This window comes from Triturus cristatus, chromosome 4_1 (assembly GCF_964204655.1).
Source record: "Triturus cristatus chromosome 4_1, aTriCri1.1, whole genome shotgun sequence".
Lineage (NCBI taxonomy): Eukaryota > Metazoa > Chordata > Amphibia > Caudata > Salamandridae > Triturus > Triturus cristatus.
The window spans coordinates 173,325,894-173,342,918 of NC_140585.1; the positions used below are offsets into that span (position 1 = coordinate 173,325,894).

The 17,025-nt window shown below is 41.7% G+C and overlaps 1 protein-coding gene across 4 annotated transcripts in view; it reads right to left on the reverse strand.

Annotated features, from left to right (window-relative positions):
• The window catches only part of LOC146853831 (serine protease FAM111A-like), a 117,989-nt gene that overhangs the window by 62,327 nt on the left and 38,637 nt on the right, over positions 1–17,025 (reverse strand). For all 4 annotated transcript variants that reach the window (XM_085651822.1, XM_085651824.1, XM_085651823.1 and 1 more), the window contains one exon: positions 3,890–3,977. In XM_085651822.1, coding sequence (XP_085507948.1) covers positions 3,890–3,949 — 60 coding nt within the window. In that variant the 5' untranslated portion in view covers positions 3,950–3,977. The remainder of the gene's footprint in view (positions 1–3,889; positions 3,978–17,025) is intronic.

Here is a 17,025-nt window from a genome sequence, read left to right on the forward strand (position 1 = left end):
CATAGCATAACAAAACACAACAAAGCATAGCATAAAAAAACATAGCATAACAAAAAAAACATAACATAACAAAGCATAGCAAAACAAAACATAGCATAGCATAACAAAACACAACAAAACAGCATAGCATAACAAAACTTAGCATAACAAAACACAAGCATAGCATAAAAAACATAGCATAACAAAAAAAAGCATAACATAACAAAGCATAGCAAAACATAGCATAACATAACAAAACATAGCATAGCATAACATAACAAAACACAACATAACATAACATAGCATTGCATAACAAAACATAGCATAACAAAAAAAAGCATAACGTAACAAAGCATAGCAAAACATTGCATAGCACAACAAAACATAGCATAACAAAACACAACAAAACATAGCATTGCATAACAAAGCATAGTATAGCATAACAACACACAACAAAACTGCATAGCATAACAAAACTTAGCATAACAAAACAGCATAACAAAACACAAGCATAGCATCAAAAAACATAGCATAACACAAAAATAATAACATAACATAACAAAGCATAACAAAACAAAACATAGCATAGCATAACAAAACATAGCATAACAAAACAAAACATAGCAAACAAAGCATAGCATAACAAAACATAGCGTAGCATAACAAAACAAAACATCGCATAACAAAACAAAACATAGCATAGCAAAACACAACAAAACATAGCATAGCATAACAAAACATAGCATAGCATAACAAAACATAGCATAGCTTACCAAAACAAAGCATAGCATAACAAAACATAGCATAGCATAACAAAACACAACAAAACATAGCATAGCTTACCAAAACAAAGCATAGCATAACAACACATAGCATAGCATAACAAAACACAACAAAACATAGCATTGCATAGCATATCATAACATAACATAAGAAAACATAGCATTAAGTTTGATAAACTCACAGTAGCGTGCTAGTTGGCTTTAACGGGCAGTGACTGTAAGCAACTCCATCAACCCAGAAGCAGTCACTCAGTCACCTTTGCTCTTGTATTGCAGTGGCTTTGTTTGTTAAACAGTGCCCATATTTATACTGTTAGCACTTTACTTGTGCAAATTTCAGGGCTCAGAAAACTTTGATGAATCGAAATTCACAGAGGCTGTTAAGTTCGCGCTATATAAAACTCCAAGGATAAATAAAAAACATTACCATTTACAATATGAATAGCTCCAACAAATACAAGACCTATAGCAGAGTACAAAACATTGCCATTTACAATGCCAATAGCTCCAGCAAATGCGAGACCTATTGCATTTCCAATGCTTGTTGGTTTTGCTTCTGTAAAACAAAAACTTTGAAAAGCTTCGGTAAATGACTGTCAAAATCGACGGCGGCCATGAACTAAACTTTTGTATATTGGAGGGAAGTGCCTCGATGGCAGTTCCTTTCTTTTTTTTTTTTTATTTTATTTATTTGTTTTTTTCCTTACAGCCCACCCCCTGTGGTGGTGGGGGAGGGATTGCCAATATCAACTGCTCCCATTACCCCACAAGCAACATACCTCGGTATCCAGATTTCGGCTGATGTTGCTCAAATCTCAGATTTGAACGACCTACCCATGATCTGCTTCATAATAAACTAGAACGGCTGAACCATCTTCATCTCTCTCTATTTGGGCGCTGTAATGTTCTCAAAATGCTGGTTCTTCCAAAACTTTTATATCTATTTAGATCCATTCCTTTATCAATTTCTAATTCTACTTTAACAAAAGCACAAAGAGTCTGTCAGAGGTTTTTATGGGCATACCGCAAGCCAAGACGAGCTGCTAAATGGACCTGTCTCCCGCAAGATCGTGGGGGCTGGTCAGTTCCAAATCTTGTTTATTATTATTGGGCTGCTATGATCCAACATTTTGCCTTTCCATTATCTGGAAAGAAAGTGGAACTACCGCTTTTTTTAGCTCCTTCAATATATTCAATTTCATTAGGCGATGCTACACATGGGATATTAACACGCATCCTTGAACCAAGCTACTTCAAAAAAACGAGGTTCAAGGTTGCATGGGCCCTGTTCACGATCTGGCAAAAACTCCGTCGTCTCTCTTCCAATTACAAATTCAATTACTATACACCATTGAACGCCTCTGGGTTACCTCCAGCGATATTTCAAGATCGAGTAGTTTCCATTTGGGGTTCGCAAGGTCTGACTGATATAGGTGACCTAGCTGATTCTGGCCTGCTGGCCTCTTTCTTCTTTCTGAAACACAAATTTCAATTACAACCTAATCACTTCTTCAAATATCTTCAAATTAGAAGTTTTCTTGATAAAAAATCTCTAGAAAATCATGCACTTTTTGATAAGATTCTGATATTTGAATTAGTTAAAAGGAAAGCCAAAATCGGTACATTATATCAAACTTTACTGTCTCAACTCCCAGATGATTTATCTGATTTTAATAATAAATGGGCGGTCAAATTCGGAGTACCCTCCATAGATCTAAAATTACCACTGATGTTAGCCAGGACGGTCTTCGTCTCTGGCACTCTCCGTACTCAAAGTTATATGGCTATGTTTAATCTTTATTATACTCCAGCAAAACTAGTCAGATGGGGGACGGTTACCGGAGGCAAGAGCTTATCATGTGCAAGATGCAAATTCCCATCTGCGGATTCTCTCCACATGTTTTACGACTGCCCGAGCTATCACTTTTTATTAATCAAATTGAAACGTTTCTCATACAGATTACCCAATTCCCAATTAAAATTTCCAGCTGAAATGGTAATTATTGGGTATCAACACGCTATGGTTTCTACAAGATCAAGATATTTACACTCCTTTCTGTTTATTGCAATGGCAATGCTTAGACTTTGTATTACTTCTACCTGGATAAACCCTCAACCCCCCACTTTCTCTCACTGGCAGGCCAGGATGTTGGCATGGTTTAAATTAGAAACTGCTGTACGAAAGTTTCAGGGAAGGAGAAGACGTTTAATCACCTCTAAAAACTGGGCTCCATTCCAGGACTGGTTAGCAAATTAATAATGTATTTCTGTTATACACTGTCATGTACTGTCTCTTTTTTTATATCTTGATTTATTGTATTTGTTTCGATGGCAGTTCCTTTCAATGTACAGACATCACAACTGGGCCAATGGTCATTTTTAAATTTGACAGAGGTAATTCTTCTGCCACCCTGACAGACAGATAAACATCCATCAAACTTGGAAACATACCCTTATTTCGAAGGTAAAATCTTTGACTAGGTGAAGGCTTATCTGGCCTTTAGTGCATTGTGATCAGCTTCAACTTGCACCTAAATTACTAGTAACTATATCCATAAAATGGTATGACAGTGTCTTGGTAGTTTTTAAATTAAATCTTTTTTAAAAATCATACCTAGGTTTCCCCAAATTATATTTTAACCAGTTAAAGTCACATTTTCTTATTACATATTTCTTGATTTTTAGAATGTGGTTGTGAGATTTTTATTGTGTTGGGTTTTCACATTTAAATTTTCTTGGTTCTGCTCAACAAGGTTTCCGTAAGTTATGCCTGTCTGTTCTTTGCCATAGCTACCAGGGGTTTAATGCAGAGGTTAAATTATTGAAACTGTTGACCAGACAGGTTTGTGGACTTATTACTTGTGTGTGTGTGGAGGGGTGGAGATGGTGGTCACATTCCACTTTCTTACACCGGGTAACTGATAGGCTACTGACCGTGTGACAAGGCTTTCCCTGCGATGTTAAAAGATTCTATAAACACAACACCTATGAGGTGAGGGTTCTGTTGTAATGCAAGCCTATGGAATGTGGTTCAACTTCAAGTAGACTACAAAAGTGCTGTGTTGTCCTTACAACAGTTTCAAATTAACAGTGGGGATTCTGTAGTGAGACATATACAATGCACTTACCGTAATTGGTGTCATAAATTCTTTGATACTTCGGTTTTTGCTTGGTTTCTTTCCTTTCATGTTTGTTCAAGACCGTGTTCTTCTCTAGCTGCAACAGGTAAAGGAAGATTTAAATGTATTGTCTATTGTCATATAGTGGTGTAAATAGCACTATTGTGACAAATCTGGAAAGGACTGCTGTGTAACTGAACTCAATGCCCCCTTCATGTAATTTGCAACCTTTCTATTCATGGGTCAGCCATAGAAGTTTACTATAGATGAGGTCTGGCCGGCTCACCATGGTGCAGGGGTGCCTATATTGCTGTTTGGCTGCACCTTATGAGCCAGTGCAGGGAAAAGACAGGAATGCACCCTAAGTTAAGTATGGTGGATTCCTGCCCTTTTCCTATCACGCAGCGCAGCAAGGTGGCTTGCTGCCAGATTTCTTCATAGATATGAATTGTTGTGTAAAGCCAAAGGTAGCTTTAATGACTGACCAGTCTTCAACATGAGAGCTGTGTTGGCAGCATTTCATGTAACTGGGGTGCTATCTGTTATCAAAGTACGTATCTGTACTGAATTACGTATCAATGCTGCAAGCGGTTCAATTAACCAAGAGTAAAATCAGTGAGAACAGACATGGACTCATAATCACCAATATGTTACCAACCTCAATATTACTCACAGTAAGCTTTGCAATCCGAATACAAGGAGGCTTTCAACATTGTGAGTTGGACATTTTTATTTTATTTCATTATGGTTTTTAAATTATCCTCTCCAGTTTACAAGATTGAAAGCCTTTCTGCATCGAATAGAATAACAGCCTGAGGTATCCTTATGCAAATCCAGCCTGATCTATATATATCAACATGGATGAATATCATAATATCAGATGTGTTACAACTTTGTTTAGCACCGTAATCTGAATTTAACACAACTGATATGGTTACCGGTTTTAACTTGAGAGATGATTCTTCTATTTACAACACTGTTCAATAACACTACTGCTAATGTAAGGGTTCATAATATAGAAAAGACTTTGTCAATCCATAGTCTCAAAAACCTTGGCATGAAGAAATAGCGAGCCTCCTAATCTAATGTAGATAGAAGAATTGGAGACAAAAAAAACTGATTTTCTAGTAATGTATTCACTTTGGAATCTACAGTGTAAGTACTTGAGAAGTGATCTTCCAAAATGTCATTATTCCGGTTTCAACTGTGTGCTCGACACCATTTCAATGCCATTAATCTTACTATTCATATAACAAACGTATTCTTAAACACAGCGTGTGCAAAGAAATGGCCTGCTCTTCCATTGCTTTGCAAAATCAGAGCATGTTAGAACAAGCATTGGAAATGCAATCGGTCTCACATTTGTTTGTGTTGAAGCTAGTGGCATTGTAAATGGCAATGTATTTTACTTATGTGTTATGAAAGTGTTTTTATTTAGTGTGTAGTGGAACTATGTGGGTTGGGTTGGATTAGTTAGCTGTGTAATTGTGTGGAGTGTAGTTGTGTGGTGGGGAGTGGATTTGTGTAGTGTCATTATGTGGCATGGTGTGCTGTGGAAATATATGGGTAACAATTGTGTGGCATTTAGTGTAGTGACATTATATGCAGTGGGATTGTGTAGAGTGGTAACTTGTACAGTTTAATTAAGTGGTGTGCAGTTTAATTTTGAAGCACAATGTGGAAATGTGTGTTGTGGATTGTATGTATGGGGTGTTGTCATTGTGTTGTATTATGTGGTTTGGTGTTAAATTATGTGATGTGGGTTAGAAATGTGTGGAGCTGAAATGTGTGGCATGGAACTTTGTGTATAGCTTTGCATTTTTGGTGATGGAAAATAACAAATAGGTAGGAGCTAAGCATCAGGTCTATGAGTTAAAAAAAAAGGAAAGAGTTGGAGCTATTGGCAATGTAAATGTAAATGTCTCTTACCTTTGTGTTATGGATTGGATGGATGTATGTGGAGTGTACCAATTATGTGGGTTGGATTGGAATTGTTAGTTGTGGGATTGTGTGGCGTAAAACTGTGTGGTGTGGATTTGTGTAGTGGAATTATGTGGTATTGTGTGCAGTTGTATTATGCGGATCATAATTATATATTTTGGAGTGTTTTGGAATTATGTGGTGTGAGACTGTGTGTAATGGAGTGTAAGTATGCGGAGTGGTATTTTGTGTTGTGGAGTGTTATGTAGTGGAGTTTAAAGAAGACATTGCGTACAATTGAATGACTCTTTTATAAAAAGAATTATCAAAAAATGTCTTCAAGTTTTATTTTGTCCTTGCAATGCAGGCAATCTCCTCCTGCCTGTTGTAATACTTGTTTGCGATAGCTTTTTTTGTTATGCAGGGACATAAACAATAGGAGGCTGGAGATTAATCCAGGAGCAGAGGACGGACACCAGGAGAAATTCAACAGATGCCAGATTCTGAGGGCACACTGAGGTGGTGCGGAGTAATGCTGAAGTAGTGGTGTGCTGGTAAAGGTGTAATGCTCTGGTGATGATAAATGAAACTCAGGTACTGCTAAGTGATACTGAGCTAGTTGTGTGCTGGTGTGGTGGTGATACTGAATGTTACTGAGGTGGTGCTGAGTGATGCTGAGGTGGTGATGAGTGACGCTGTGGCCCTGAGTCATGCTGAGGTGGTGGTACAGCGCTGGTGCTGAGGTGGTGCTGTGTTGAGGTGATGCTCTGCTGATGCTGAGTTGGTGCTGCCTGGGTGGTGAGTTGCTGCTGAGGAGGTGGTGGTGCACTGATGCAGAACTGTTGCTGTGCTGATGTTTATGTTGTGCTGAGTTGGTGGTGGACTGATGAGGAGGTGATGAGGTGGTGCTGAATGATGCTGAGCTGGTTCTCAGGCGGTGCTGGGTGATGAGCTGGTGCTATGCTGAGGTAATGCTGCGCTGATGTTGAAGTAATGCTGCACTGGCGCTGAGTTGCTGCTAAGGTGGGGCTGCTTTGGTGCTGAGCTTGTGGTACTGAGTCATGCTGAGGTGGTGCTGCTACACTGGTGCTCGGGTGGTGCTGAGCTGGTGCTCAGTTGGCGCTAGGTGATGCGGATGTGGTGGTGCACTGATGTGGATATGGTGCTTTGCAAATGCAGAGGTGGTGCTGTGCTAATGCTGAGTTGGTGGTGCACTGATGAGGAGTTGGGGCTGAGTGATATTGAGGTGATGTTGAGTGATGATGAGTGGAGTTGAGTTATGCTGAGGTGGTGGTGCTGCCCTGGTGCTCAGTGATGCTGAGTTGGTGTTGCGCTGATGCTGAAGTGGTGCTGCAAGGGTCCGGAGTTGCTGCTGAGGTGGTGCTGCGCTGCTAGTGGTGCACTGATGCAGAGATTGTGCTGTGCTAATGCTCAGATGGTGCTGTGCTGATGTTGATGTGGTGCTGCGCTGGTGCCGAGTTGGTGGTGCACTGAGGAAGTGCTGGGCTGATGCCAAGATGGTGCTGTGCTGATGAGGAGGTAGTGCTGTGCTGATGCTGAGGTGGTGGTGTTCAGGTGGTGCTGTGCTTATGAGTAGATGGTGCTGAGCTGGTGCTGAGGTGGTGGTGCTGCACAGTTTCTTAGGTGCTGCTGAGCTGGTGATCAGGTGCCGCCAAGTGATGTTGAGTTGGTGCAGTGCTGAGGTAGTGGTGTGCTGATGCGGAGGTGGGGCTGCGTTGGAGGTGGTACACTGATGCTGAGATAGTGCTGTGCAGTGCTGATGTTAAAGTGGTGCTGCGCTGATGCTGAGTTGGTGCTGCACGGATGAGGTAGTGGTGCTGTGTTGATACTGAGATGGTGCTCAGGTGATGTTGAGGTAGGCGGAGTGATACGGATTCCCTCACCACCACTCTTTAACAGTGTCCCTTAAGTCTCCATAACCACTAATGTTCAGATGCATTTAATTAGTTATAAAGCGCCACACATACCAGTGTAGGGTGTCAGAGCACTTTGCATCACACACAAATTACACAGAGACAGTCTATCCTAAGTGTATACATTAGTGTAAAGGAAATGTTACATAACATAGAGGACTACAGGGTGTAGGAGTCACTAGTCATGCATATTGATTTGGTAGGCAGCATTGCTAAAGAGTGCTTGTGCCCCAGAAGCAAAAACTCAGAATTGAAAACAGAACACCATAGTTGGGGGTTCTCTTAAATAAAAAGAATCAATTTCCATCCAGATGAACCCTTTTTGCAACTTTAATATCTTCTCTAATCTTTACTTTGCAGTACATGCAGTTCTTTGATGACAGTTATAAATTCACTGTTCTGATTTTAACTTATAAGCTGCAAATAAAAGAAGAGCAGTAACCCATTGACCTATTTACATTCTATGCACTTTATAATCAGCATGGTACACTTCCTTCGCAGCTGGCATATTAACCCTCTGGCTACCTTACAATAAATTAAAACTTCTTCCACTAAACAACTATGATCTCTCCAGCAGGAACACCAATCACCAGAGTTATCTTGACATTTTCATTGTCTGGAAATTGCAGGAGGCAAGGAATGTGTGGAGTGCTTATAAAAGTAAAATAACCTCGGAAACATTGCCCCTCTGAAGTCATTATCCAGTGCGATCCCACAGCACCTGTGCTGGCCCTGTGTTCTTGTTCTGCTTTTATTTAATGTAATACATTCAAATGCACATTTTAAAGGGGACATTTTTCCAGAAGGAAACATTTTGGCTTAGGTACAAAACTGATGAGGGGAAACTTCCAACTCCTCAGCCAGCAGCCAAGCACAAGTCTTGGATGAGCAGAAAAAACACAAGCAGCATGCATATTAAAGTATCATTTCAAGCTGTGTTTAAGTTTTGGTTTCACTTTTTACATGATTTAGAGCTGCAGTAGCTAGAAAGAATGGCTGTCTTCTGCTGGCTTCGGACAGGAAGGACAAGACGTGAATGCTGCAATAAAATGTAAGCAGTTACGTCTGAGCACCTACAGTGTAACAAAAGGTTGAAAACATAATAAAATAGTCCCCCCACGAGCAGATCTACAGAACAAAGTGTAATGATATTGTACTAAGTCCCTGCTCCTTGGACGAAAAAGTAAGGACAAAGAGGCAGGACTGGCCACTAGTAAGCAAGGATTTTTAAAGGATATTGAAACAAATAAATGAGAAGCAAGGAATGGCATTTGGCCCACAGAGATATATGTATACTAAAGTATACAAGAGGCCGTACACTTACGCTCGACCTAAAAAGAAGTTCTCAGGACAAAATGTGCAGACTCTAGATTGAAAGATTGCGATAAAAAGTGAAGCACAAATGTTCTGAGACATTGCATTCCTTAAAACGGGGGCGGTGGGGGGCATTGGGGGGGTCAACAAGATGGCCAATGGCAGCTGAATATGTGAGCTTCCATGCCCAATAATATCCAGAGCGATACCAAAGGGGATGATGGACGGAGCGTTTGAGCAAATCAAACACTCACCCCCAGTCAACTGATCTGGGTTTAATCCATCATCATTCTTTAGCTCACTCCACCACCCCAATTCAGACCTGGCCATGTGCAAATCAGTCTTGACCATGTGCCTCATTGGAACAGTCCAGCCCGAACTGCCAAGCCAGGTCCTCCCTGGACCGGAAACAAGCATCCTAGGACCGGTTTCAGGGTTTCACCCCTCTTCAGCCAGGATAGCTTGATTCCAGTGGCACGGTGAGCCCAGGACCCACGTCTGGGCATACCTGGCGCACTGGGGGCGAGAAAGCAAAAGACACACAATTGATGGGCGGAATGCTGAACAAATCAAAACATTCACCCCTAGTCAAGAGATCTGGGTTAAATCCATCATTCTTTTGCTCACTCCACCACCCCAGTTCAGACATGGCCATATGCAAATAAGTCTGACGCTGTGCCTCGTGGGAACAGTCCAGCCCGAACTGCCAAGCCATGTCTTCCCTGGACCGAAAACAAGCATCCTGGGACCGGTTTCGGGCTCATAACCCTCATCAGCCAAGCTATCTTGAATCCAGTCGCAAAGTGAGCAAGGGACCCACATCTGGGCATACCCTGCCAACTTAGGGCGAACAAAGCGATACCAAAGGGGATGATGAACAGACCGTTTGAGCAAATCAAACACTCATCCCCAGTCAACTGATCTGGGTTTAATCCATCATTATTCTTTAGCTCACTCCACCACTCAATTGGTGACTTTTGCTTTCTCGCCCTAAGTGCGCCAGGTATGCCTGGACGTGGGTCATGGGCTCACTGTGCCACTGGAATTAAGCTATCCTGGCTGAAGAGGGGTGAAACCCTGAAACCTTTCCTAGGATGCTTGTTTCGGGTTGGGCTGGTCCCATGAGGCACAGGGTCAAGACTGATTTGCATATGGCCACGTCTAAATTGGGGTGGCATGGTGAGCAAAAGAATGATGGATTTAACCCAGATCACTTGACTAGGGGTGAATTTTTTGATTTGTTCAGCATTCCGTCCATCAAACATTTTTTACAACCGCATGCAGCTGTCTCCCCGCAGGGTCTGCCATGCCATTGTTCCTTCCCTAAGCCCAGGAGCATTGGCTCACAATGGGCAAGGACAGAGCAAGGCACGAAGAAGGGCCGGGGGGCCCCAACAGGGGTTGGGAACGCTGGCTCAAACACAACATAGAACCAAATACACTGTAGGAAGTGTTTGTACTAAAGAGGGCCCACAGGTCTCTGACCACAAGGCCCCTACCAGGCACACTACCACAAGCAATGATAGTGAAACTACCGAGGCAGGGACATGATCCCACGAGTGGTCAGAGAGGCGGGAGACCTGAAATTTGATAACTTTGTCATAAGCATATTCCAGGACTACACACAGCAGGTCTAATGCCTCCGACAGTTAATAGCGGATAAACGGCAGTAGTAGACTGGGTGTTGGAGGGTCCTGGAAATATGCGCCCCCAAAGTGATGAGTCCTGGTCGGTGAGGGAACTTTATTGATGTTTGGCCTGTAGATGTGGGCAGTGAGTATAAAAACTGTATGGGTCGGCTTCCTGTCCCTCCCACTCCGTTGGTTGCAGGGATCCAAAGGAAGTCTTGGAAAGCCCGCATCCACTGCAGCAGGGATTGGAGCTATGATCTGTGTTACTTTTGTATAAATATAAAGTCTGTTCTTTTCTGCCATTGCTGTTAAAGTGTACCCAGCAGAGTCCGGGGGGTGGGGGGGAGGGGAGGGCACCATAATCTGGCTCTAATGGCGGGCTTCTCTACCTATTGGTGCCGAGATACTGGCTGCACCCATGCATTTTGGAGTTACATAGTTAGGAGCATGATACAAACCATTGTACACTACAATTTATGAAGGGGATGTACACAGTCTCAATAGATGGGGAGACACAGCTAGTACTAGGAAGTGTTTACCCGGGGAGAAAGGCGGTGGAACAATTTGTATGGCCCAGCAATGTCACAGTTGTATGAAGGGCATAGGGCTTTGGGGCAGTAAAAGTGAGGGGGCCCGGGGAGGAGATAGCCCTTCCGGGAAGCAGGAGCAGATCTGGAGAAACCCCAACGTGATAAGATGATGGCCACAATTAATACAGTCACATGGAATGTACAGGGTCTGAATAGGTTTGTGAAGCAACACAGGGTGCAGTCATTCCTGAGAAGGCAGGTAGTCCTCACAACATTCCTACAAGACTCTCACCTCTTGGATGGAGAGGTACAGAAGCTGGGATTAAGGTGGAGGGGACAATTGTACTCCTTGACCTTCTCCAGCTATGCAAAGGGGGTCTCAATCTAGATTGCACCTAGTGTACAATTTCAGACGTGCTGCTTCAAGGCAGACATGTTCTGCTTTACAGCATCCTAGATGGTTGTGATCTATGCCTCCTAAACATATATGCCCCCAACATAGATGACAAAGACTACTTTGTTGTGGTAAGGAAAGAATTGACCCCTTACATAGATATACCACTTTTGTGAGCAGGAGACTTTAATTGTATATTGGATGGCTTAGCAGACAAACAACGCCCAAACTGAAAACGAAACCCAACATGATGTCCCAGCTCAGGGAAACCATGACAAATCTTAACTGTGTGGATATCTGGAGAGCAGCCCACCCCCACAGCTGGTGTTCTAATGCTGCACCCTTTTGCATGGGGAATAGATCAGACTGGATCGATTCTTACTCACTGAGACAATCACAGAGAATGGGGGTAAGTACCTGGTGAGATTTATTTTTCAGTAGGATAAAGTCCTTACTATCTTGAAGGACGCACTCATGTAAGCACTCCTTTGCGATTAGATTCGCCTTAGAAATACGAAATTCCAATTTTCATGTATCACTTTGGTTTATTTCATTTCATAATTCAATAGTATATTTTTTATTCATTTGTAAAAGTTCTTAGTTCATGAAGAAACGCTTAATCTTCAGATTCACAGGGTTAACAAATAATAATCCCTGACGCATTTCGGGTCTAGCCCTTCTTCAGGGGGTTCTCCCTGTAAAAATGAAAGGAAACGACTTGATCCTTGATCGGAATGCGAGCGCGGTAATTAGAGTATCAGTGAAAGTGAATTATCACCCCGAAGGTGTGTTCTCAAAAATAGATGGTGCAAGTGCCTGTAGTATTAACAAAAAGTGTTTCATGGAAGTGAAAAAATGGCAAAGTTAACTTTGACCCGATTGGTTATGTGATTTGTGAAAACAAAATGGTACCGAACATTGTGCTTCGTAAATCTGAAAAAGCGCATGTGAAATGTTCGGAATTGTGCTTCAAGCAAATGGAGATAATGTCCGTACGAACTTGCGAGCGCGTTTTAAGTGCTCATAAACATGCTTCTCCAACAAGTATAATACCCTTGCGATCCTATTCAAAGTGCGAAGTAATGCCTGGTGTTATATAAAAACGAAATAAATCATGCTTCTAAAGGAACTAGAATGACAACAGCGTCGTACCTGTGATGTAGCCCAAAACAGAGCGTGACTCGTTTGGCGTCCTCGTAATGCAGTGTTTGACGAAGTGTTGTGGTCAAGTGACCCGAATTTGAATTAATGTAACCCAGAAGTGTAACGTGCGCGTCTGTGATAGAAACTGAAAACATACGTTCGAAACGTCGAACTTTAATAATATCATCCCTGATTAATACCAAAAGTAAAAAACGCAATGTAGGGCTGGTCAGGGTTAGTATCGTGGGTGGGGGGCATTCCCGTTTGAGGAGACAGGCCATTAATCACACTGTCTTGTCTCCCTCTACATGGAGTTTTTGTTGGTATTCACACCTTGTGAATGATCTAATTTATCCCATAATGCACAGAGCCTGTGCTTGGCCGCCATCTGGCGGTCGCACTCCATTACCACCTATGGTTCGCCTGCCTGCTTTCTGGCCAGCAGCTGTTCAGTACAATAGCTCCCTTTCCAGCTGTTGGCATGTACCACAGGTTCTGCTGAGGCTTTTTTCCCGCATTACCACCTTGACGGTCTCCCATTCCGCTCCCCTTGTGTTTGCAGCGGTCTAATTGTTTTCAAAATAGCCCATCTTTGCTACTTCAATCTCTGATTTATAGGTTTCATCCTGAATTGTTTCAGGATCAAGCCACAAGGGAACAAGAAGTTGAGGTCTCTCCATGCTAAATTCCAGGAAGAGTGGGACACATTTGCAGGTGATACTATTCTGCTGTCCCAAACACCTAGTGGCCTGCAGAACTTACTCCACAGCCTTAAGAAATATTGCAAAGCCAAAGGCCTAGAGGTGAACCCAATAAAAACAAAATACATGACGATAAAGCCACACAGAAGTTTCAAGAACAAAATATACCTGAATGGCACAGAACTGGAACGTGTATCAAATTTTGTATATTTAGGAGTCACCTTAGACTCTAAACTTTCCTGGGCTACACAGATAGAAAAGTCCGCGGTCATCCTAATGCAAAATTCTATTCCCATTGTAAAAAAAAGTATCTGCAACATCCTCAAAAGCCATCACCTCCACTTTGGAAATGTACAAGGCCAGAGCCCAAACCGCCGCTCTGTATGGTGCGGAGATCTGGGGAAGTGGCAACCTTAAATCTCTAAGCACCACTGAAAATAAAATTCTGAGAAGGCTTGTTGCCCTTCCTCAACATACTCCATTGATCCCCCTGACATATGACTTGGTCTTTAAATGTTTGGAGTGCTTAGCAATTTGGAGAACCTTGTCATTTTGGATTAGAACTTGGACAACACCGGAATTAGCAGTGTATAGAGAATCACTCACCGAATTGCTGGCACTTGACACCCAAATTTCCTTTCCTTGGTCAATCCATATTAGAAGATGGCTCTTTGATCTAGGTCCGAGCAGATACTGGTTGAATCCAGGTCTGCTGACTCCTAAATTAAAATGTGAGATCAAGCTGTTATTTTGGGACTTTATCAGAGATAGGGTAACCTCAAGCTGCACACAGGGCAGGCTCACCGTACAATTCCTCCAGCACAACATGACCCCTTGTTTTGAGCTATTCCTTGATGAGATAGAACCACAACTGGCAAAGTGTTTATACCCGAAATTCAGATACGGTATATTGCAAATAAACAGTTTTGTTGCCAAATGGTCAATCCCACAACTTAAGGAGGGGGGGAGTCCCACTGTACTTTATGTCAGATGGGGGTTGAGGAAGACATTCCACATGCTCTGTTCTTCTGGACAGCATTTAAATCCGCGAGAAGGTAGTGGATAAAACCGATAAGTAGGTGCCTTAGTGTCAGGAGAATGAATGACACGCAGAGAATATTAAAAACTGACAGCTCTCGCCTTATAGTATTTGGAGTCAGCCGATTCCTTTTGGCTATTAACTTTATTAGGAAAAAGAGAGGACAAAAATTGTAGCTGTAATCAGGTCGCTACTTCGAAGTGTCTATCTAGTGGTAATGGTGCATTGCTCGGTAAGAGCTACCATGTCTAAAATACAAGGGGATAGGTACCTTAACTGCACATCGTGTTGCCACTGAACTGTTATCTAGTAAAAGTAAAATTTATATCCTTGAAAAATGTTGACCTGACCTGACCTGCTCTGAAGGTGGTGTTCCAATTAATGGAGTGGGCTAGATGCGCGGGGAAGAAGATTATTGGGCAAGACTATGTGGTATCGAAAGCAAAATTGCTACTCTTCTGTGCAAATACTGAAGTATTTTTAAAAAGACTTTATCTTTTTAGCAATGGTTTGATGATTTTATGAACTGACAGTCCCAGCTTTACATAGATTCTTAATTGAATTTCCTTTAGAAATATTTTATTTTTATTAGTCCTTGTATCATCCCAGGCACAAATTAATTAATGCCGATGTTTAAGGATAATTGCGATATTGCACACTGATTACACATGCACTTTTTTTGGTATATTGTAATAATTGCACATTGACTGTACATGCACTTTTCTAGAAATCGATATTGATACAGAACAAATAGTATTTTGCTGTTCATACATTGCGTATGCACTTTATAGATGAACAAGGACAACCTCTAGATTGTCAAGACCAACTAGTGGGATTCTTCCAAACTCGAAAACAGATGTATATGGATGCGATGAAGTGAGCAATGGATGAGTGTATTTTAAAAGAATTGTTTAAGTATGTATTGAATTTTATTGTTTTCTTACTTTTATGGCCTTACAGGCTGAAATAAAGTATTTTGATGATGATACTGAGCGTTTGTAAGCTCACTTTCCCTTCAACCTCTGTTTCTTTCCCACCTGGAAGAAACTGTACTTCTGCCCTTGTCAGGGGTAAATTTCCAACCTTTCTCATTGTGTAAAAAGATTAGAAAGTAGCTGGTGAAAACCCTTAAGCATGCACGTTTGTAGGTGTGCACAGACTCAAAAGGGTACTCCAACCCTGGTTCCTGCTAGTTCCATCTCCAGTGTATAGATCTGCAAAAATGTGGCAAAATCAGGTAATTTATAGTGTCCAAACCCTGCTATAATGATGCATACCATAATCAGAGAACCTGTTATGTAATGAGATCACTGCCATCATTTGTCACCTCACTGCATGGCTCTAAAAGGACAGGTGGATATTTTACAGGACAAACAGATTTATGAAACATTTTGCCCTATGGACAAATAGATATTTTATTAAATTCTACACTCCTGTTTCAGCCCTCCTGTCACTGAGCATTTCCCTTGTGGGAGTTGCAGTGTCTTGCCCTATACTAAGGCCACTTAAACCATTGACTTGCGTACAACAAAAGAATGGGAGATCAGGAAACAAACAATCTGCAACACTGCAAACATACATACATACATACACTAAAAAACCATAGGTTTCAGGGGCGTTATAGTTAGCTGGACATTTCCCTCGTACAAAACCCTAGAAATTCCCCTGTTATAGTTAGCTCAGCTAACTATAACTCGCGCCCCCGCAATGCACTGCTGATGACGTCACATATTACATTACTCATGACATGGTCAGTGACATCACTGATGACATCACTGATGACATCTCAAATGACATCACTGATGATGTAATCCATGTGATAAATTAGTGCATCTTCTCACACCCTAATATAACCTTTGATACACCGACTCAAAATTTCAGACGCCCATTTTGAAAAACCATAGATACTCCAATACCAATCACTACATACCCACTCATTGACTCTTAGGTCTACATACACCTCCACTCACTCACCTGTACAGTCACTCATACTTACAGTCACTCCGTACAAGACTATCATATGCATTTATACACCTATATACACACTCGCACACCGCCAATCATCCATTGAGGTACTGACACACCTAGTCAGTTGTGCAAATAGTTAAACACAGTCCACTTTACTCACCTATACAGTTAAACACACTCAAGTTCACTTACTCATAAAAATACTAACAAATTCTGACACTCTTATACAATTACTAATACAAGCACACACTCATCCATACAGGCACTCCCTCAATCACACACTCTCACACGTAGATAGTTATATACTCTTACACACTGCGTTTCACATATGTAGTTATTGACACATGTACAACTGAGATATACATTCAATCACTAACACACTCATACATACACTCACCCAACCATACAGTCCATCACAGTTGCACTCTTAAAACCATGCACCATAGAATCACCCACTCACACATCTATGCACAGAGTCACACACACCCTACCCACACAAACACTCAGGCACCCATACAGATACTCAGACAACCAATCAATAACCCATATAGACACTCATATAGCTATTCAC